Raw genomic sequence first — 20839 nt, 5'->3', positions numbered from 1 at the left:
GTAGTGCAGAACGAAAAAAAAAATAGTCGTTGTTGTTGGAAATCAACCACAAGCACCTCTCCCCACCAGCAAAACAGGAAGAGAAGAAATAAAAAAGAACAACAACACAAATACCGAAAAAGAAAAGAAAAAAGGAAATAAAGCCTAATAGTGAAATAGAGCTCGGGTGTATGGATGACGGCCGTTGGCATCGCGGACCCAAAAACGATCATCAAAAGTACCCGGTTTCTTCTCACCGGACACCACATCATGTTTGAAAAGCAACAATGAACCAACAAACTCAGATGATGGAGGTATAAACTCCAGTGGATCCTCAGCAGAATTGTACTCTTCATATTTCTCATCCCTTTTCGTACTACTACTGCTATTAGCAGCAATAGTGGCACTAGTAGTAGTAGTAGTAGTAGTAGTAGTAGTAGTAGTAGTAGTAGTAGTAGGAGTAGGAGTAGTAGTGACTGAATGAGAATTGTTTGTCATTATTGCTGTGTTCCCTGTTTTACGCCTTGTGTTCATTGTAGTAGTTGTCACATCTGGTGTAATTCGTGCGTAGAAACAACGTTCATCATTATGGGCAAAGAAGCTCAAGTCCTCTTCGTGTATGTAACATCCACCCACCAGAACCTTCTCGTGAAGCCCACGAAATGAGAAGGTTCTGGTGGGATCGGCGTTACTACTATTAATATTACTACTATCATTCCCTTCATGACTCTTCTTCTTCTCGTTATCGTCATGCTTACAATTATTATTACTCTGCGGCAATAATAATGATGATGATTGTTTTAATGCTTCTTCTTCTTCTTCCTGTTTCATTAGCGCCGCGGTTACACGTTGTCGCCAGTATGCCATTAACAAGGCCTGTCCGTGTGGAGAGAAGGGGCGTGAAATGGCCCCCCCGCGTATACCGCAGGCCGCCGCACATCCACACAACTTCTGCCGTATCGCCGTTAATTGATATGCAATGTCTAACATGAAGAAACCGACACGTTGCTGTTGAAACACCGGCAGTGTGACGATGCAGGAAAGACAATGCTGCGGAGTGTGTTTAATGCGACTAAAGTAACCAATCACAACATCCCCGTCCCAGTGCGCCGCATCAAAGTGGGCAGCCTCACGCCGGAATGTATTTTCATCCATTTCCCCCATAACATACGGCAGCGAGGCCCGCGGGGCGGTCACAATAAAGAACTCGTAAATGTCCACATCACTCTCCACCTGTTTGCTCTCCAAAAACGACTTTCCGAGCAGACACAAACAACGGCCGTAGTGCAGTTCCTTCGCCCCGTCCACGTAATACACACGGCGGCCACACGTGGGATCATTATACAGCAACACACCAGGGGGATGACGGTGGGGGCAATACGCAGTGAGGTGTTCACGCAGTTGATGCTGCGAGACAAAGGGCGAGAGACAACGATGGCAAATAGCGACGGAGTAACACAAATGACGATCGGGTAATTGTATGTACTGCAGAGATGTGAAGGGACTCTCAAACCACGGCCGACTGGCGTAACAGAGATAGAGCAACTCACACGGGGATGTGTTCTGCTCCATCGCCATACACCACTCCCGCTGCAGTGGCTCTAACGTCTCTTCTTCAATCTTGTAAAGAAATATCTCATCATACCAGCCATCGAAGCTGTACTTAAATCCTCCAGCGGAATTAAGTGCATGTGAACCAACAGACAACCCCTCCCTCCTCTCACGATGTGCGTGTAAAAGACTACTGCTGCTACTCCCACTGCTCTTCTCCGCTGCAGTGATCTCAATAGGCCGCTCAATGCGGAGTGTATGAAAATAATACAACACCCGAGAGGCATCATCGCGGTGTCGTCGTTCGCCCACCACAACACCAATGACAGTTGCGTACGCACAAGAATGTTTCATCGGTGAGGTATCCCACGTGGATACATCAAGGCGGCACTTTTGTCCTTCCCGCATAAGGAAGAAGAATAACTATAATAATAATAATAATAATAATAATGGGCAAAACAAATACCCTCGTGCCCTATTGGGGTATTTGTTTTGTTTTTGTTTCTTTCCTTTATTTCTTTTCCTTCTTTTTTATTATTTTTGATGTCTATCGTAGTTTTGAGAAGACCTAAAAATAATGATTGTCTGCAAAACAAGGAAACGAAAAAAAAAGAGAAAAAGAGAGCCAAAGATATAATAAAACACCAAAATTTAAAACAAACCCTCACCACTTTACATATTATGTATGTATAGAAGTATATACGTACGTGGAAAATATAAAAATTTGATTTTAATTTCATTCTGGCAATACTGATGTAGTAAATAGCTTACAAAACACACACACACAAGCTCTCTCTCTCTCCATGTATATATATATATATCAGTTCTATAATGTTATGAGACCTCTGCCAGTAGTTGCGCCACACAACGTGTCTGCGGGTCCTCTTCGCCGTACAACCTTCGGCGTATATCCAACGCCTTCTGCAGCAACAACACCGCCCGCCGCTTGTGGCCCAACTCTGCTGCAATCACTCCCTGTTCAAGAATAGCTGCAGCAAACAGTGGATGACGTGGACCCAAATAACGTCTACGTGTTGTGGCGACGGCGTCCATCAACCGCGCGGCCTCCTGCAGTTTCGTCCCCCGCAGCAGGCGGTACAACATCGCCACATGCTCCATTGTGAGTGCGAGTTTTAAATCACACACACCGGAAGCATCTGTGTAGTGTACACGTATCTGCATAGAACGCATGTACGCCGCGAGGGCATCCACGTGGCGGCCCACCAACTCACAGCACACACCTGTATTGTGTAATACCTCCGCCAGCAACAGTCGATTCACACCATCGACATTCTCAAGTTGACGCGCCGCCGTCTGCAATAACGCATACGCCTCTTCCACCAACCGCAATCCACTACTACCACTGTTACTATTATTACCATTATTACCACTATTACTATCGGTATTGGTATTGGTATGAGTAGTGTCATGGTTACCACTACGCAAACGATAACGTTCCAAGAGAATGACGGCCCGATTTAGTCGCGCTGTTGCCACTCCAATATGTGTGGGCCCCAAGTGTTCTTCAACGTAACAACAACACGTCGCTGCGAGACGCTCCGCCTCGGCAAAGTCCTCTGCGGCGCAGTACACATTTGCAAGCAACAGCAGTCCCTCAGCGAAGAGAGTGTCGTTGTGGGGATCCGCTGCGTGAAGGGCATCCTCTGCGGCCTCGCGTGCAGAGGACAAACTACCGGATTCGTACAAAGCCACCGCCTCGCGGAGCAGCGCCGCCGCCATTCAACTTTTTCTTTCTTTGGGTTTGGCTCTGCAGCGCCGCGGGACTAGCAGCAAGAGGAAGGAAAAAAGGAAAAAAAAAGAAAAGGGGAGAATGTTCTTAATTAGAGAAGAAAAATAAACCATACACTGCCTTATAGGTGTGTGTGTGTGTGTGTGTGTGTGTGTGTGTGTGTTTTCTGATGGTTTGTCACATGGCAGTGAAATACAACACATTGGCACCGCAATCAAACCACTCGCACGCAGTGTCATATGAGCAGAACGACTAAACATTACAAAGAACCGACAGTTCATATAGGCATATATGTATAAATATATCATAAAGGCAATTCAGTGTGTTTCTTTTTTTTACTTCGTTTTTCTTCACTTCCGTTTTTTTTTTCTCGTTTCGTTTTCTGTCATGCCTTTCTTTCTTTTCTTCATTTTCAGTGCCTCACTCAACTTCTCACGTTCTCAGTGCCTTACTCTCCCAACTTTTTTTTTGCCCCGAACGGGGGAAAGGAAAAAAAAAATCAAAAACAACTCTTGTTCGATAATGACGGCTACTACTAATCATAGGATTTTCTTCTTTTTCTTTAAAAAAAAAAAAGCAACATAATTCCTGCGAAACACAGACGCCAATAAAACATAATAAACGACGAGAAAAACAAAAAAAAAAACACATCCCAAAAACAGGCTATTCGTCAACACGCAAGTAGAACAGGAAAAGAGGATGACAAATTACCACAGTATTGAGAACGAAATAAAGCAACAAAAACAGAAGAATATGCGGCTAAACAGTCCATCTTACAAGGAATCCTCAGAGAGGATAAAAAGAGACAATCTCATGGATTCTCCCCCAACCACCTCCCCTCTCTTCCTTTTTCTTTTCCTTTTCACATTCATTATACATATAGATAGATAGATAGATAGATAATTTACGTGTGTGTCAACTTCCTCCCATTCTTCTGTTTCACATTTTCACTTCTTAGTCGATATTATTATCTCACTTGCAGCATCCGCCGGCTGTCTCCCGCGGTTGTGTGTTCGGCTGCCGCCCCACCACTCCGCCGTCCCGCACCGCATTTTGACTGTTCGTCGCCCGCAGTCGCCGCCCCACGGACACAAACGCCGCCTGCACGCCCGTTCCATCCTTCGCACTCGCCTCAGCGAACATCAAATTATGTTCCGTGGCGTATGCGGCGGCCTCATCGCTCGGCACCTCGCGGTGTGTGGCGGCCAAGTCGCTTTTATTCCCAACCAGCGTCACAATTGTCTCCGGTGAGTTTGCGGCGAGTTCCTGCACCCAGTACTTTGCCCGCTCGAAGCTCTCGTAGGAGGGGATCTCGTACACCACCAGGGCGGCGGCGGCCCCGCGGTAATACATCGAGGCGAGACTTTTGTACCGCTCCTGCCCGGCGGTGTCCCAAATGTCAAAGTGGACGGCGGTGTCGTCTACGGGGCAGGCGTAGCGGAAGAAGGAGGCGCCAACCGTTGAGTTTTGGTTTTCGTTCCACTCATCCTTCGCGAGTCGCTGCACCAGCGATGATTTGCCTACGCCGCTGTCACCAAGCAGTACGAGTTTGTACTTTTTGGTTGTGGCCGGCACAGAGGCCATTTTCGAGTTTTTTTTCTCTTTTTGTTGTTTTTCTTTTTCTGTGTTTTCTATATACTTTTCTTTGTGTTTGTGCGTGTTTGGCTTACTTTTAATAAGAATGGTGTGTATTTGTGTGTATGCGGTTATGCTTACACTTTACTCACTGTTGTGTATAAGAAAGCAGAAATAAAGAAAGAAGAAGCACCACAAGCAATGGCTGATAGTTCATATGGGGATAATTATTACACCACCAACAACGACCATTGCTACTACTACTACTACTACTACTACTACCACACCACCACTACCACTATGACCATCATTGTTATCACTATCAATCATCAAAATGATGAATGAGCACTACTCGATAAATTCCGTGTCCAGATGCTTTGAATTAGCATCGTTCCCACCAGTACCTATTACTGGTACTGGTACTGGTGCTACTGACGTTGTTTGCAACACTCTTATATTCGTCCTTCTCCCTTCTCTTTTAACTCATGTATTCATTTCCTCTCCTCATTTAGTGCGGCCTGTGCCTCTTCCACTGATGTGCGGATAGTACTTTGCGGGAGTCCATGCCGCCGCACAAACGCCGCTGCAAGCTCCGCCACATCATCGCTATCACGCAACACTAATCGATCCCCACAACCATCACCCACGTTAATGTTCAGCACCACTCGCGGTGCCCCCTCACCGCCGATATTCACATCTTCCCTCCTCTTCTTGCTGCTACTACTGTTATTATTAGTATTATTACGATGATTGTGTAGATGCAGCTATGTGTCCAGTTGCTGCCGCGACTCTACTTCTGCGGCTTCTCCCTCTGCCTGCAACACCGCCAACGCCCGCGAGCGCACATCCCGTGCGAGTCTCTCAAGCATACGCACAACGGGGAATCCATCGGGTTCCTCCGCCTGTCGTCCGGCCGCCATTCGCTCCGCGTGGAGTTCCGCCCGCCGCACGGCACGACGTATTTGTTGCTGTTCCCACATGCGGGCGATTTGCACATCCTGCACCGCGTCCTGCTGGAGTTCTTCACTGAGTTGCATGTCTGTGTAGAAACTACCAAGTGTCATCATGCGGCGTTCAGCACTGCGGAGAAGTACGTCCTTGAAAGCCGCCGTGGGGGAACACACGGCGTCATCCTGCATGATGTCTCTCTCTCTCTCTCTCTCTCTCTAATATATATGTAGCGAATGTGTGGGAAGAACGACAATCTGGGGGATATGGTGTTTGGCTGGTTGGTAAAAGTACAGAAGAAATAGATACTAATAGTAGGAATAGTAGTAGTAGTAGTAGTAGTAGTAGTAGTAGTAGTAGTAGTGATCAATAACAACAGGGCAGAGACAAATAAGGGGGAAATGTAATACAAAAAGGATAACACAGAAAGCAGCAAATCCCGCTGCTCGTCATTAGCTAACACACATCAACGAAAGTGTGTACACACAGACACTCTGATTCTTTTTTTTTTTTTGTTATTATTCGAATAATAAAGAATGGAAGCAAAAGGGTAAAAGCAATCAAGCAAAAGAAAAAAGAAGCACTCATACATTGATGTCCTCAAAATCGATAATAAAAAAGGCAAAGAAAAACAATTTAAAATAAAAAAAAAGATCAGAGAGAAAGAAAGCAAAATAAAAAAGAGAGAAAATTCTCCCAACTGGCAAAAAGACATAATAACCACAGCAACAAACACAAATGCACAGAGATGCACAGATATATATATATATATATATATATACAAAACCAATCCATTAACACGCATCACCATTATTATCATCATTTATTCCCATCATCTTTCGCCTCATTGCACCCCCACCATTGACGCTGATGATGGTAACCGTGTGTACCGTTGTTGTTGCTGATATTGCTGCTGCTGCTGCTGCTCTTGCAGTCGTTGTTGTCGTGTGCGTGACTTCTTACGATAGGGATCCGGCACTGGGCGCAGGCCGCGGAGGTGAAACAGCCGCCGAGCCACAAAGCGACGCCGCACAGACGCAAAGTACATGACCGCCGCCGCCGCTGCGGTCACAACTGCAACGCCTGTGAAGAGCCGCGGCCCCCAGCGGGACTGCACGACAGGAGGAACAGCAGCCGCATGCCGCCAGACGGCGTAGTGGGCGACGATTGGGACAATCGCCACTTTAAGTGAGAAAGATGCGGAGACGGAGAGAACGTCGAGGTGAAAGAGGGCGTAGAGATACATGAGACTGTAGAGAAGATCCTCCACGGCGAGTAGAAAGGCATGCAGGGCGTTGGCGCGTAGAAATCCAGCATTCATGCTATTATTATCAGTTCCTCCTGATGAGGAAGAAGATAAGGACATTGGATAGCCATAGCATACACCCATAATGAGAGTAATAAGAAACAACTCAATACCCACGGCAACTGTAATACCCACCGTACTACAGAGTTGCTGCTGTAGACCAAACGCCATAAGCAGAAAAGCAGCTGCAAAGAGAATACTACCACCCGTCATGAGAATATTCCCGTATAGTGTTTCACGCAAACCCATCGCACGTGCACTATCAATATTGCATAACACATTTCCAATGATAAGAAGGAGTACACCACAGCATTCAATGAAGAAAATCATCTGCCGTCGTGCAATGCGGTAAAGAAGAATCCACGCAGAGTGCATTACAGTTGCAGTAAAGAGTAATGAGGATCCCGATATCTCATTCGCCAATACCATCATGGCAGTAGCAAGTGAATAACACATGGATGATAGGAATGTCATGCTTAAACTCTTCACAAAGTAACTACGTAATCCATCTGTGATGCGACTACGACTACTACCAATAACATTCCTATTATTATTGTTATGATTAACATTCCTGTTCATACACAAATGATGGTGGTGGCACGGCAACCGCGCAAGACCGTACGCTATAGAGAGAATAACACGGTATGTATATACCCAATGCGCAATAGGGATAGTTGCTTTAGTTGTTCCATTCCCGAGATTCGCAAACCACGTGAGATGCACTTCAAACAAACTCTCAAAAATAAAACCGAAGAGCAGTGCGACCCAGCTGGACCAATGTTGCCGGAAGTGCAAACCAAGATATACCTCGCTATCAACGGTATACACAGAAACACTGGTTACAATTCGACTACCAAATCGAATACGACGATTTGAATGGTGTGACAACGATGACAGTGAGCGTTCCATTACTGGTGGTGTTGGTGTTCGTGTTCGTGAAGGTGAAGTGGTAGAACCAGTAGAAACAAGAACAACGGCGGCAGCAGCAGCAGCAGAACCAGGACCAGAAGAAGAACCGGTATTAACCGTACGGGAAAAAGAATCCATTAGTGAATAGTGCGTTCGATGGGAAGGAATACTACTAGAGGATGAGTAAAATAGAATGGGCCCTCTACATCCATCTGTTCCTATTGCATCCTGTATATGGTCTTCAGTCTCACGATTGCCTTTCCCTTCCACTGTTTTTGCCGTTGGTGTTGTTGGTAATGGTGTTGTAGTTTTTGTTTTTCCTGCTACATTCTCAACAGAAAATCGTAGGAATTGTGTTTTGCCTATGGTATCCCTTGAGAGATGCCGGCGAGGGGAAGCCACGGCATCTTCTCCTTCTCTTCCATCATCATCTACGGTATTACTATTATTGCTCAAACTGACATTCCTTCTGTCCCTATTGGTACTCTTTTTACTGCCACTACTACTGTTGGGATCAGATACTTCACTCTCACTATAATTAATACTCTCTGATGTAAAAACAGTCATACATGGATAAGATTCCGGTCTAGATTCATTACTAGTATTCCCACTACTGTTCTGTAGAGCGCGAACAAGATCATCCACTGAGACATGCATTTCAACAGCTATCTGATCAAGACTCAGAAGGGTACCATTGCTGTCTTTATCATCTCTGTCATCTAAATCTCCCTCATTGTACATGTTGTATTCATCACACTCCTCATCTGTACTGATATTATCATCACCATTCTGTTCTTTGCTATTTTTTCCATTGGCCTCCTCGTACAAAGGCTCAATAGAAACATGCAAGTACGGTACACGTCGCTGCTGCTGTTGTTGTTCTTGTTCTTGTTCTTCTTGTTCTTGTTCTTGCTGTTCTAGCAGTGGGAATTGCATTGCACTAGAATCCATAACGTTAAATTGAGAACTTTATCTTTCCTGTACCCCTTTCAGGTGTGTGAACAGTAGTCTTGTTAATCCCAAGATCTACAGTCTAGAGAGAATACAGAAATTAAATTAAAAAACACCTCATACCAGCGAGTTTACAGACATTCAATAAGAGGCAAATAGAAAAGCAAGAAGAAAAATAAAAAATAAAAGAATTCAACTGCAGAGACACCAGTATGTTAGGTAGAAGTGACAAGTGGAAGAAAGGATAAGGAAATGGAATGAAACAATAGAGAGAAAACACACACACACACACACACCTGAGAAATATTTGTGAATAAAAGCAATGAGACGTATTTCAAACCGTATAAAAAGAATAAATAAACAATAATAAACAAATGACACAAAAGAGGTGGAAAAAAAAACAACACCAAAAAGGCATTCAACGCTTTGTTTTTTTTTTTTCTTTTCCTCCTCTTTCCTCTCTGAGACCCAACTATTTTCTTTGTACTTGTGAAGAATAAGAAAAACATAAATAAATTAAATTTAAAAAAGGAGGGGGGGGACACAAAGAACGCCCCATCTTTCATGGTCCACGGCAAAGAAGACTCTGCAGTGGCTTTGGTGGGCCCATTCCAACAGCATTAGCACTAGCCGTACTGCAATCCATGTGATGCACAGGTGTATTATCACGCGAACCCGACATGGCATTCCGGAGCGTAATAGCAGGCGTTGCAAGACGAAATCGCGCGGATTCCCCACCCACAATAGCATTCCCATTACCAACCGTAAGAGTATTTGCTCCAATACTATTTCGTGTTGGTGTATAATGCTCCCCCTCCCGTGACCGCTTTGAGTAACTCCAGCCCAGCGGTGTAACGACAGCAGCGGCGGCGGCTCCTCCTGCAGCGGGAGATGCGAGCCAATTGTGAAGGGCCGCGCTGGTGGGACTTGGCGCCGCCCCGCTTTGATGATAAACAGAGGAATTGTGCACACGAAACGGTGAGGCGCGGGTGGATATGTTTTGCGCTGCAGCAGCGGATGTGTAAATTCCACTTCCACCAGTATCGCCTCCTCCGCCTCCTCCATTAGTGGCGGTAGCCGTCATAACGTGTGTGTCTGGTGGGCGCTGGGAGAGTTGTTGCTGTAATTGTTGTTGTTGTTGCTGTTGGGTGTATAACTGATTCTGTAGTCGTTGAATGGTGTTGAGGAGATTTCCCCGCTCCGTCTTGGCAGCGTTTATCTGTGCTGCCATGCTACGATTACTCTGATTGAGTGTGGTGACAATCTCCCGCAGGCGCTGCAGTGTCTGTTGTTCCTGCCGCCGCTGAAACTCAATGGCCTGCGCAGCGGCGGCGATCAGTCGCTGTGGATCGTGGGCGATGCGGTCTGCAATCTCCTTTGGAAGTGTTGTGCCCATCTTTATGGCTTTACACGGTTTGCGGCAGCGTGGACACTGCGCCGGTGGATAGCGGGCGGAGCAGCGGCCGCAGAGAAAGTGTTGACAACTCGTGAAAAGTCCATCGGCATCGCAGTCCGAGCAGCAGATGATGCAACTCGGTCGGAACGCCATGGAGAAAACACCCACAGTGAGATAGAAATAGAAAAATAAAAATAGAAATAGAGAGAGGTAGGCGTGAGTATATTTATATGTATGTATGTATGTATTTATATCTATCTAGTTAGCAGGAATCGTAGGAACTGGTGTGGGGAACTCAATGCAGTGAAAATAAGATGCGTTGGTTTTTTGTCTATTTCTTTGGTTTTTCTCTTTTCCGCCTTCACGCTACTCTTTCGTTTTGGTTTTGATTCACTCCCTGCTATTGATTCTTTGAACCCCCACTACCTCCAGTGTGGCTCTGGTACCACTACTGTTATTATTTATTAGTTCCACTACCAGCAGTAGCAACAATTAAACTATAATGCAGGAAAGAAGAAAATAAAAACCAAAGAAAGGGATTAAAAAAAAAAAGCATTTCATTGGAAAACATCAACCATTTGAAATGGAGAAAAAAAAATCAAGAAAAAAAAAGAAATTATAGAGAACAAAGAAAGGAAAATCTTAATTACATGAACGCAAGAGACAAAAAAGGGGGCGTAGAAACCATAATCACAGCTACCTGTACATTGTTCACCAATTGTCCATCTCTCAGGCACATTTCCTTGCATTTGAAACTCAGTCTTCTTCTTCTTTTGCCGCACGACCAGCAGCGATTTGTTGTTGACGTTGATGATGTGCCTCAATCACATCTTGAAAATCCTGCAAACAGTCACCTATCACATGAAGTTGATACAACACATCCGCTTCCCGCACTTCAAATTTCCCACGGCCAGAGTACGGCGTCGTCCAGAGAATACAGCGGTCATACAAATTCTTACACGCCATGCGTACATGACTAACTGTACGAGATGTGGTGCTCCGTTGATGAATACACCGTTCTAATTCATCTTGCTTAATCTTTATATTCTTCTGCAACGTCTCATAAGTCGCCTGAAGTTCATTCAACTGATTCTGCAGTTCCACACTTTCATTATTTCGCTTTTGTCGTTTCACATTTAACGCATTCTTGTTACGCAGGAGTTCCTCCTCAAGGTGTGTTTTACGCCGCTGCAGTACTTTGGTATTATCCTGCAGCGTACTCCAGCGTTGTATAATATCACGCGGACTCTGATACTCATCCGAGTCATTCCGCTGCAACACCTCATCTAGGTATTGTTGATACTTTGCGTATATCTCATACAATCGACGCAGTTCCTCATTGCGTTGCTCTAACTCATGCAACTTCTGCGTAAGTTCCCGTATTTGATCCTCGCGCTCCTTCTTAATACGTTCCTCTGTGATGGCCTTTCGAGTGGCGCGGGTTCGTTTAATTTCGTTTTCCTGAATGAATTTGTAGTATTGCACGAGTGTGTCCTGCAGGCGGGCGCGGTCCTTTGCGATGCCGTCCTCCACCTCGCGGGCACGGGCCATTCGCACCATGTAGAGTTCACGTTTGGCATCTAATCCCTTCTGCGCCTCCATCACCGCCCGGCGTAGTTGGGTGGCCGCCGTGATACTCTCAAGTGTGCTAGACATCTCTCTTTCTTTCTTTTTCTTCTTCTATCTCTTTCTCTGTGTATACGTGTCTCCAGTAATACTGATGTTTGCTGTTTTTTTTTTATTGGGGAGTGTGAGGGAGATGGGGAGTTACACGCCTTCACACACACAAAAATAGTGTAGTGAACGAGAGAGACTAAACTAACTGTGAGTGAGAGACGCTATTCGTCAAGCAAATTTTCCCTTATCTATCTCTCCTATCAACAACAGGAGTAAGAAACGACAGGTATAGTATTACGATTAGTAGTAGTATTAATAGTGCACAGCCACTGTTATTACTACTACTACCACAACTGTTGTTGCTCTCATCAGAACAAAAAAAAAAGAATGAATAAGAATATAAAAGAGCATAGGGAGCGCGTAATTGCAAGATAACTGCCAAAAGTAGCAGTACAAGTGTACTTTTTTGTGTGTGTGAGAAAAAGTTGAATAGCGTGTAACGTAAAAAGTACGGCAATTATGAGTGCAGATATCTATTTATGTATATATATGAACACGCAAAACTGTCATATACCTGCGTAGCTCTCTGCATACGCGCCTCACTTCATCGCTCTCTCACTATATCTTTTTTCTTTCTTCTTTTTCTTCTTGCATCTCTGTCCATATACTTCTTTTCCGTTCTTTTTTCTTTCCTTCAGATTTCCTCCTCTTCCTCCACACGTCTGCAGAATTTTTCACTTCTCTCTTCACACGCGCACCAACCTCTACAAACACACACACAGAGAGAAAAGGAGAGAGACAATTCCCCTTCTTCTTCTTGTTATTTATTACTATGCGTGGTATGATGGTAAAAAGGAGATGGTCTGATCCTGCTCCACGGCGGCGAGCAGTGAGCCTGTTGTACAGCCGTCAAACACCGCCAGTCTGTGCACATCGAGTTGCGCTACACCAATGGGAATAAGTGTGTTTACCCCCGCACGATGCCCGCAGTGACACACCAACACATGTCCAGTCTCAACCGCAATATACACACGACGTCCACTGCACACAAGCGTACGCACACTACCGCCAACACCGCGATGTACGCCCGTTGAAACAAGTGCCACAACCGCTACACCAACAAAGGGATTGACATGCGCTATCATAACGCCCTCCAGACGTGCGCAGTGCAGCACAAAGTGATGCGGACCAAATACACGTGCTGGTGCCATGGCGAGCACCGGCGCTGGTGTCGCTACTGTTGTGGGGGCGCAACTGGGAAATGATAATAAGACAATGCGTGAGGCGCCACAGACAAGTCGTACGGCAAAAGTATCATCGTCTGCGAAGAAAATATCTTCAGTGCCACCTTCCGCCGACACGTGGCGTAGCAGTAATGCATTTGATGGTGGAAGACGAATATCATGGAACTGGACGGCAATGTGATCAACACTCCCGCATGCCAAATAACGTCCATCACGTCGGGAAAAGTTAATACACGTTGTGCGTACGTGTGGGGTGCAGCGGTAGAAGAGACAATGTGCGGTTTGGTCCTCTCCATCCCCATCCATTCCCGTTGTATTGTCTATACCGTTATTATGGTTATTATGATTATTTATCTTGTTGTTGCTATTAGTTCCACCATAGATGGTAGTGGCGGGGGCGGCGCCAAAGGAGAGAGACCACACAAGTACACCACCATCACAACCAACCGCCAAAACGTCACGCGAAAACGGTTTCCATGCAACGCAACCCGCGTGCTGTTGAAATGCGTGCGTTAACACACATCTCTCTCTACTCTCCGCAACATCATACACCACCACACGAGAACTGCCAGCCCCCTCATCCACAACACCCGCTAATAACATACGGTGTGGGTGAAAGGCAATGGCCGTCACGCGCTCCGGGCACTCCGTCCGGTTTAACAACAATCGTGGTGTGCAATTCGCAGAGGCGGGCACCACAAACGGCAAAACAAGACGCAGCAGTGGCACAAGTGATGCTACTGGTCGCAACAATCGCACGAGTTGCTTAACGGACTCATCTCGCCATACATGCAAGGCCCATCCCCTTCTTCCTCTTCTTATTTCCCCACTTTCGGTTAATGTGCTTGTTGTACGCCGTACACCGCGACCAACGACGTTTCTATTTGCGAGTTTCCACGATGGATACACCGCCCCACCGTGTGCCTCGTATGCCGCGCGTTGACTGCTGCTGTACAGCACACCCGCAGCCTCGCCAAGCAGACGATCCCCGGCAGCACACACAGTTGTGGCGGCGGGCGGCAGCTCAAGGAGCGGCTGGTACATGCACGGGCTGCCAATTGTGCAAGAGAATAAGAAAAGGGGATATTTAAAAATAAAAAGAATAAAAAGAAAAAGAGAAATTGAACAGGTGTAAGAAGAAGAATAGGGGAAATGGTCTGAAGGAGTTTCTTCTCCTAGTAGCTGTTACAGCAGTGTCCATATGGGTTCACACACATAGACACAAATAAAGACAGACCCAATAGGAGAATGAACACGTATAATAATAATAATAATAATAATAATAATAATAATAATAATAATAATAGTGACAAAACAAGGATGTATTCACCGTTGACACCCACTGCCGCGTTCATTCATAAAGATTTTATGCTCTGTTTATCTTCTTTTTCTTTCTCTTCCGTTTGTGATGTCGGCAAAAGAAGAGGATAAAAATACATAAAAGCACCGTTATTTCTTCCCCTTACCACGTTTACCCCCTTTCGATTGTGCATTTTGTTGTAATTGTTGTTGTGATTGCTGTTTCCGTCCTTTACCTGACGCTTTACCGCCTCCCTTCACATCATCATCAAGTTCTAGTAGTTCCTTCTGCAAAGTCTCTACATCTACAGGATCCACATATTTTGCACCATCACTTGTCGCCGCTGCCGCCGCGGTTGATGATGTTCCACCTGTTCCTGTAGTTTGTCCACCAGGTCCATTAGAACTGTTTTGCTGACGAACAAGTTGTCTGTTCATAGTAACATAGAGTCCAGGATTTGTTCCCTTGAAGTATTTCTTCATATGGTATGCGTCCTCATTATCAACGTAGTACTTCTCCTCCACATTAGCGCAACGGAATCCAAGGGTATCTTGGTATAGATGAAGAGCGGCATCATTCGTCATACGTACATGAAGGGAACAGTAATTGGCGTCATATTCCTTTTCCATTTCCTTCATGGAAGCCCGCATGACACGTGATGCGATACCGAGACGACGATGTGAGCGAAGAACGGCAATACTTGTGATGTGTCCATGATTCTTATCTGGTATTTCCTCACCTTCCATTTTGGCAAGTACGTACCCAACAACGTTGCGGTTATAGTCCTCCTGCACGTACAGTAACTGCGGCCATGAGAGGATGTGATACAAGTAGTAGCGGAGATTGTAGTTCTCAGGCAAACACCGCAGATTGCAGTGCTGCATCTGGTACATATCGTCCATAGTGGCTCGCCGGATCTGCATTGCTAACAATAGCTAAATGTACGGCCTCACTACGCAAAAAAAAAACTAAAAGAAAACAACAACACGAAAAGAACAAAACAAACATAGAAAAAAAAAAGAATTCATTCAAAGCAATAATAATAACAGAGGATATAGGTAGTGAGAAAGAAAAACAATTGTAAGCAGCGAAAAGTAGTGCATGTGTCGTTATAAAGAACACATAATAATAATAATAATAATAATAATAATAATAATAATAATAATAATAATAATAATAATAATAATAATATAACAACTGTCAGAACAAAAGTAAAAATCTTGCGGCAGTGTTTGAAATCAAAAATAAAGGAAACAAACAAATCCTTTTTCTTTTTGCTTAACGGCGCCTTCATCCCAAAGAATCTGACATGTACCAAAGACAAAGTATACACAACGCAAGGGGCAATAATACAGATGAATGAAATAGGAGTTCAGTAAAGACGAAAGCAAAAGAATCACATATTACCACTACAATGTTCTTTTTTTCCTCTTTTTCTTTCTTCTCTCTTCCTTTTTATAAATTCATGACGTTCCAAGGCCCCTCCTGAGGAACAGTACAATAGTAGCACTCCTGCTCCTGGCATGTCGCCTCTCCCATTCTTGTTGTTGTTGTTGCAAAGGGACTTGGTGATTCTCCCTCGCAAGGCAGTGCAGTACAACGCGTCACAATCACTAATGACTGTTTGAGGAACTCCAGTGCAATTTTGCAGGAGTCAGAACTCACAAGACCGCCTCCTTTAAGTCGCTGCATCAACTGCGACTCGGTGATACCAGGTGACTGGTGCACGAGGGTGTACACAGCAAAGAGAAAACTTCGCCAGAGAAACTCATGGAAGGCGCCATCCACATGGTGAAAGATACTTGGATATCGCAATGCAGGTCTTTTCTTGTCTGATGGAATTACGCCCGCACGTGCCACGGACACCTGTTCTAATGACGGTGGTGGATCAATGGGAATATCTCGCAGTTCGAGATGCTGCAGACGCGACCACGTACGCAGAAGACCACGCGCAGGATACGGTTCCAGTGCCTGTCGCATAGATGCCGCCGTTGGCAACGCCTTTGGAACCGTATTCGTATGACCTGTATTAGTCGTATTAGTTGTATTCGTAGTACATGATGATGAAGAATTAGTAGTAGTAGTAGTATTAGTTGTGGTGGCTGTTAATGTTGGTTTTGTTGTACTTGCCGCAGGGGATGGCCATACAAAGCGTGGCAGCCGCACTACTGCAAGTCCCTTCTGTTCTCTTATACCTTCGGCGAGTGAACTTAAATCAAGCGATGGCTGTTCCACAAGACGTGGGGCGCGTCGCATCCATTCCACTTCTCTTCCATCATCTTCTTCTGATGTTGTAAAGGGAGGCATACACCAACGTTGACAGTTTGAGTGTGGTGTAAATAGTAATCCCGTTGCCATATCATGTACAAAGGTCGCACTCGCACTGCCACGGTGTGTCACACATGCCGCAACGGCCGCCGGTACAAAACTAAGAATAGGCGAAAGTTCAATACGTGGAAGTCGACCGGGGCCACCAGAGCGTGTGCGGAAAGAAGGGAATCGCAATAACCACTCAATACATCTTTGTTGATCCTCCTCTGGAAAATGTGAGAGAAGAGCATTCGCTGCTACCGCATCATAGTGTGCCTCATCAGTAAGTAATATCATGCGAATAATATCTTGCAACGTCTCATCTGGTTCAACTGGCTGCCCACTCTCTTCATTAGGGGACGCTTCCACACTCGCTGCAATCGGCTCGGTACTCGTTCCTACTGTAGTAGTAGTAGTAGTAGTAGTAGTCGAAGGAAAAGGAGAAGTTTCTACAGTACTTTTCACCTTCACTTTTGTACGGCAGGGCAGTGCTGATAAATTAGGCGAAACCACTGAAGCCACACTTGACTGCAGTACTGTGGGAGTAGCGGAGGAGGGGGAGGATAGACTCTTCTCCGTTGCGTCTACGATACACTGCATCAACGTTTTCAAACTCCCATGTACACATGAGTTGTAAGGGTTATAAGAAGATAACTGTAGTGGTTTGCCGTACCGTCGTACCAGTGTGAGAAGACGTGAGAAACCTTTTTCTGGTTGTTCTGTATGCATCGCCGCATCCAGTGCTTCTGCCATTGTTGCTCCATTTACTTCAATTCGGCGCCGCGGCATTGTCCTGTTATTGTTACCACCGTGTTGTAATAAATCGGTTTCCTCTCCCTGCAAAACATCACGTAGGGTTCGTTTTCGTACTTGCACCATTCCCTGCCGTTGTACCAAGTACTCCGCCAGGACTCCACAGTCCATACGCAATAACCGCGAGAGTGCGACTAGTTGAACGTTTGATAAATTTTGTTCTGTCAGTGAAATTTCTCTAATGAGTGCTGCTCTTCGGGTGGACTCACGCGGTGGTGTAACCGTCACCCACCAATCACCCCAGAAATTCAACAAGGCATAGCACGTCTCTTGTGGTGTTGTGGGAATACAAACACTACCACTATCACTATCACTATCAACATTATTATTGTTGTTGGGATCGCCGCTGCTATAGAAAGTATGCATACGATTCTGTCGATCACAGGCAGTTGGCGCAAGTGCAATGGAGACATCTGAGAGTTGTAAATCTAAATATGCCGCGAGTGATGTATCAGAGAATACAAGTCCTTGTGTTTGCAATCCATCAAGGGAATGAAGTAGTGGTTGGATACCGGAATGACGACAATGCTGCTGTAATGTGGGCGGTAAACGTCGTAGTGGTGTGCCCCACAATGTACCAGATGCCGATGATAACGACTGGGCGTTAACATACTTCCCAACATCAATGTCCGCCAAACCAACAATTATGCAAAACGAACTTAAACTCATTTCCTGCAATACCTCTTCAAGTGTGAGAGAGTCACCAGGGGCACGTCCTAATGCACACCATATACGCCAGAGTTCAATGTGTAATCGTGAAAGACGGAACAGACCCACACGACAATACCCATTACGCACCATTGTGAGTTTAGTCACCAATCGCGTACTCTTTGCCGTAGACTTTGCAATAGCCACAGCAGCAGCGGAACGACCAACACCACCCTCCGTAGGTTCCGGTAAATGTTGCAGCATAACAGTGGATTGTTGTCGTTTTTCTCTACGGGCAGAAAGGCTATCAAGATAGGCTTGTTCAATTTTTAATCGTTTATCAGCATTTAATTCAATACCAGCAAGTACCACAATACCAACTCGTCTACCATTCGCTAGGGTTATGCCTGTCGTCGTAAGACGTCCCTCATCACGAAGATACGGCAGTACACGCCTTAACGTCCGGCGGTCAACACTTCGCATTAATTCAAATAGAGATAATGCCTGTAATGGTGCAGAACGTAATGCCTCCATTACTTTATTTACCGCCCATTGTGAAACACCTTTGGGTAGTAATGAATCTACTACACTATCATTATGATCACTGCTACTTGTGATAGTATTCGTATTATTAATGTGTTTTTGTTGTGTCTCATCATATCCTTTTGGTCGTATGAGGCGGGTGAATGCCTTACTATGACGACTTAAGACATTACTACTCTCAATAGTACCCCAACGTTCCTCATATTGTCGTGTAATTCGATGTACGTCCTGTGTTGTACCACGGAAATCGTACAAAATAACACGTGGTAATACCGACTCTAATGCAACTGGCTGATGTTCTGCTACTTTCACAACTTGTAGTGGGAGTGGATAAGATGGATCAACGCAGAAGATATCACTATTTTTACGTGTTGTACTCGTATTCCCCATTTTTGCTAGTGATACTTTTGGTACTGTTGCGTTTCTAAGCAACTCAATTTCATTTTCATCATCATCATCATTGGTATCCTCATCATTTTCTTCTCCAGAGGAGGACTCACTACCATTGTTGTTGTTATCATCATTATTATCATTATTATCATCACTAGCATTTTCATCATTTTCATCATCACTATTACCATCACTATCATCAGATGCCACCGGTCCACTATTCGGAACCACTACCCAGACAGAACGTTCTCTATGTCTTACAACGATAGAACCTCTAACAACAGAAAGTCCTGCGGCAGTTAACATACGCTGAAGGGCGAAACGCATTTTGCGTCCATCACGTTTTGGTACCTCTTGTCCATGTGCCGCAAAAATTGCATGAATAGCATCTTCAAACACTAATTTTTGTTCCGGAGATGATACAATAATGCGGCGTGCCACACAAAGATCAATAGGAAGAAACGGAGGACGATGTTCTCCTCTACGGCGTGCCAAGTATGTCTCCATGGGTGAACGTCGCTTCTTCACTTGTTCATACGTTGGTGGGGCGGCGAAGTGTGGTACAAGATACGGCACCATTGGTGCTGCGCCATTCTCACACACGTACAGTACACGCAGCCACTGTTCTCGCAACAGTTGTCTAATGCCAATTCCCAATCCCGATACGGATGTACACCCATCTCCCTTTCCTCTTACGTTCCGATAGCGACGAAACCCGGTTACAAAGTGATCACAGGCGTAATTCACAGCCGCACGGACGTTTTTGTGACGCAGTGATATTCCTAGTGTTTTTTCCTGCAACTCTAATGTGGGGAAGAAAGTACAATCATTATAGGGAACTGGCGCAGCCATGAGTTCTGTTGTTGTCACTACTTTTCCCTTGCATTTTACAGTGAAACTACCGCCCTCGCTAATAAGGAGATCTAGTACAGTGCGCTGAAGAGTATTGTGCCCTGCAAGGCCGTAGTGTGGCAGTACATCATTAGACACAAAGGAAAGAAGCTCTACTCCACTACAGCCGTACTGTTCACTATGAGAACCAATGAATTCTAGTACAGTTTCAATGGTTTCTTGGAACATGTGGTATAGTAGAGTACACTATTACTATTACTACTACTTTCTTTTATTTCTATTTTTTTTTCCCCACACGTCTGCTTATTCGTATTCGTCGTCTAATTCCTGCTCTTGTTCCTTATTTTTCTTTTTCTTTTTCTTTCCTCAAAATCTACAAAGAAAGATTGCTGCACAACGTGCAGCCTTTATTTTATTTTTTTTTTGTTGTAAAATGGTATTTAAAAAAAAAAAGAAAGAGAAAACGAAAAATCATGGGAGTCATATCAATATATTGAATGATTACATTTGTCATAACCATCTAATAGATACTTGTGTACAATTTTATCTGTTTATGCATGTACTCTACCCATAAGGATAGAGGATCAAGTCTGTTCTTTGCCTTCGCCATCCCCCTTCTTCATCCATTCGTCTCTTTCTATATATCTATCTATACGTTTGTGCGTGTGTGTGTGTGTGTGTATAATATATAGTGAAAAGCAGAAAAACAAATGGTGTGATAACTTTAGTAGTGGTAGTAGTAGTAGTAGTAGTAGCA

At 44.8% G+C, this 20839-nt stretch overlaps 10 protein-coding genes across 10 annotated transcripts; all 10 read right to left on the bottom strand.

Annotated features, from left to right (window-relative positions):
* Positions 1-144: 144 nt before the first annotated feature.
* On the bottom strand, positions 145-1938 carry LSM04_001344 (Histone acetyltransferase domain; the record flags this gene model as incomplete). Its single annotated transcript, XM_067338497.1, has 1 exon — positions 145-1938. The coding sequence occupies one exon, from the start codon at positions 1936-1938 to the stop codon at positions 145-147; it is 1794 nt and encodes a 597-aa protein (XP_067193663.1).
* A 426-nt stretch (positions 1939-2364) lies between these two features.
* Positions 2365-3270, bottom strand: LSM04_004880 (uncharacterized protein; the record flags this gene model as incomplete). Its single annotated transcript, XM_067338496.1, has 1 exon — positions 2365-3270. The coding sequence occupies one exon, from the start codon at positions 3268-3270 to the stop codon at positions 2365-2367; it is 906 nt and encodes a 301-aa protein (XP_067193734.1).
* Positions 3271-4252: 982 nt separating this feature from the next.
* LSM04_007401 (Small GTPase) lies at positions 4253-4864 on the bottom strand (the record flags this gene model as incomplete). The annotated part of the gene is made up of 1 exon (XM_067338495.1): positions 4253-4864. The coding sequence occupies one exon, from the start codon at positions 4862-4864 to the stop codon at positions 4253-4255; it is 612 nt and encodes a 203-aa protein (XP_067193782.1).
* Positions 4865-5346: 482 nt separating this feature from the next.
* Positions 5347-5994, bottom strand: LSM04_003783 (uncharacterized protein; the record flags this gene model as incomplete). Its single annotated transcript, XM_067338494.1, has 2 exons — positions 5347-5619; positions 5680-5994. 2 exons carry the CDS (start codon positions 5992-5994, stop codon positions 5347-5349), a joined length of 588 nt encoding a protein of 195 aa, XP_067193717.1.
* A 653-nt stretch (positions 5995-6647) lies between these two features.
* LSM04_006928 (uncharacterized protein) lies at positions 6648-8954 on the bottom strand (the record flags this gene model as incomplete). Its single annotated transcript, XM_067338493.1, has 1 exon — positions 6648-8954. One exon carries the CDS (start codon positions 8952-8954, stop codon positions 6648-6650), a length of 2307 nt encoding a protein of 768 aa, XP_067193775.1.
* A 577-nt stretch (positions 8955-9531) lies between these two features.
* LSM04_002143 (uncharacterized protein) lies at positions 9532-10518 on the bottom strand (the record flags this gene model as incomplete). Its single annotated transcript, XM_067338492.1, has 1 exon — positions 9532-10518. One exon carries the CDS (start codon positions 10516-10518, stop codon positions 9532-9534), a length of 987 nt encoding a protein of 328 aa, XP_067193677.1.
* A 603-nt stretch (positions 10519-11121) lies between these two features.
* LSM04_005723 (protein of unknown function DUF4200) lies at positions 11122-12021 on the bottom strand (the record flags this gene model as incomplete). The annotated part of the gene is made up of 1 exon (XM_067338491.1): positions 11122-12021. The coding sequence occupies one exon, from the start codon at positions 12019-12021 to the stop codon at positions 11122-11124; it is 900 nt and encodes a 299-aa protein (XP_067193752.1).
* A 791-nt stretch (positions 12022-12812) lies between these two features.
* On the bottom strand, positions 12813-14270 carry LSM04_003427 (uncharacterized protein; the record flags this gene model as incomplete). Its single annotated transcript, XM_067338490.1, has 1 exon — positions 12813-14270. One exon carries the CDS (start codon positions 14268-14270, stop codon positions 12813-12815), a length of 1458 nt encoding a protein of 485 aa, XP_067193712.1.
* A 405-nt stretch (positions 14271-14675) lies between these two features.
* On the bottom strand, positions 14676-15449 carry LSM04_003394 (GNAT domain; the record flags this gene model as incomplete). Its single annotated transcript, XM_067338489.1, has 1 exon — positions 14676-15449. One exon carries the CDS (start codon positions 15447-15449, stop codon positions 14676-14678), a length of 774 nt encoding a protein of 257 aa, XP_067193710.1.
* Positions 15450-15981: 532 nt separating this feature from the next.
* LSM04_005160 (uncharacterized protein) lies at positions 15982-20310 on the bottom strand (the record flags this gene model as incomplete). Its single annotated transcript, XM_067338485.1, has 1 exon — positions 15982-20310. The coding sequence occupies one exon, from the start codon at positions 20308-20310 to the stop codon at positions 15982-15984; it is 4329 nt and encodes a 1442-aa protein (XP_067193742.1).
* Positions 20311-20839: the final 529 nt, after the last annotated feature.

This window comes from Trypanosoma melophagium, assembly GCF_022059095.1.
Source record: "Trypanosoma melophagium isolate St. Kilda chromosome Unknown ctg15segment0, whole genome shotgun sequence".
Classification (NCBI taxonomy): Eukaryota; Euglenozoa; class Kinetoplastea; order Trypanosomatida; family Trypanosomatidae; genus Trypanosoma; species Trypanosoma melophagium.
This window is presented reverse-complemented; position numbering and strand designations above follow the sequence as displayed.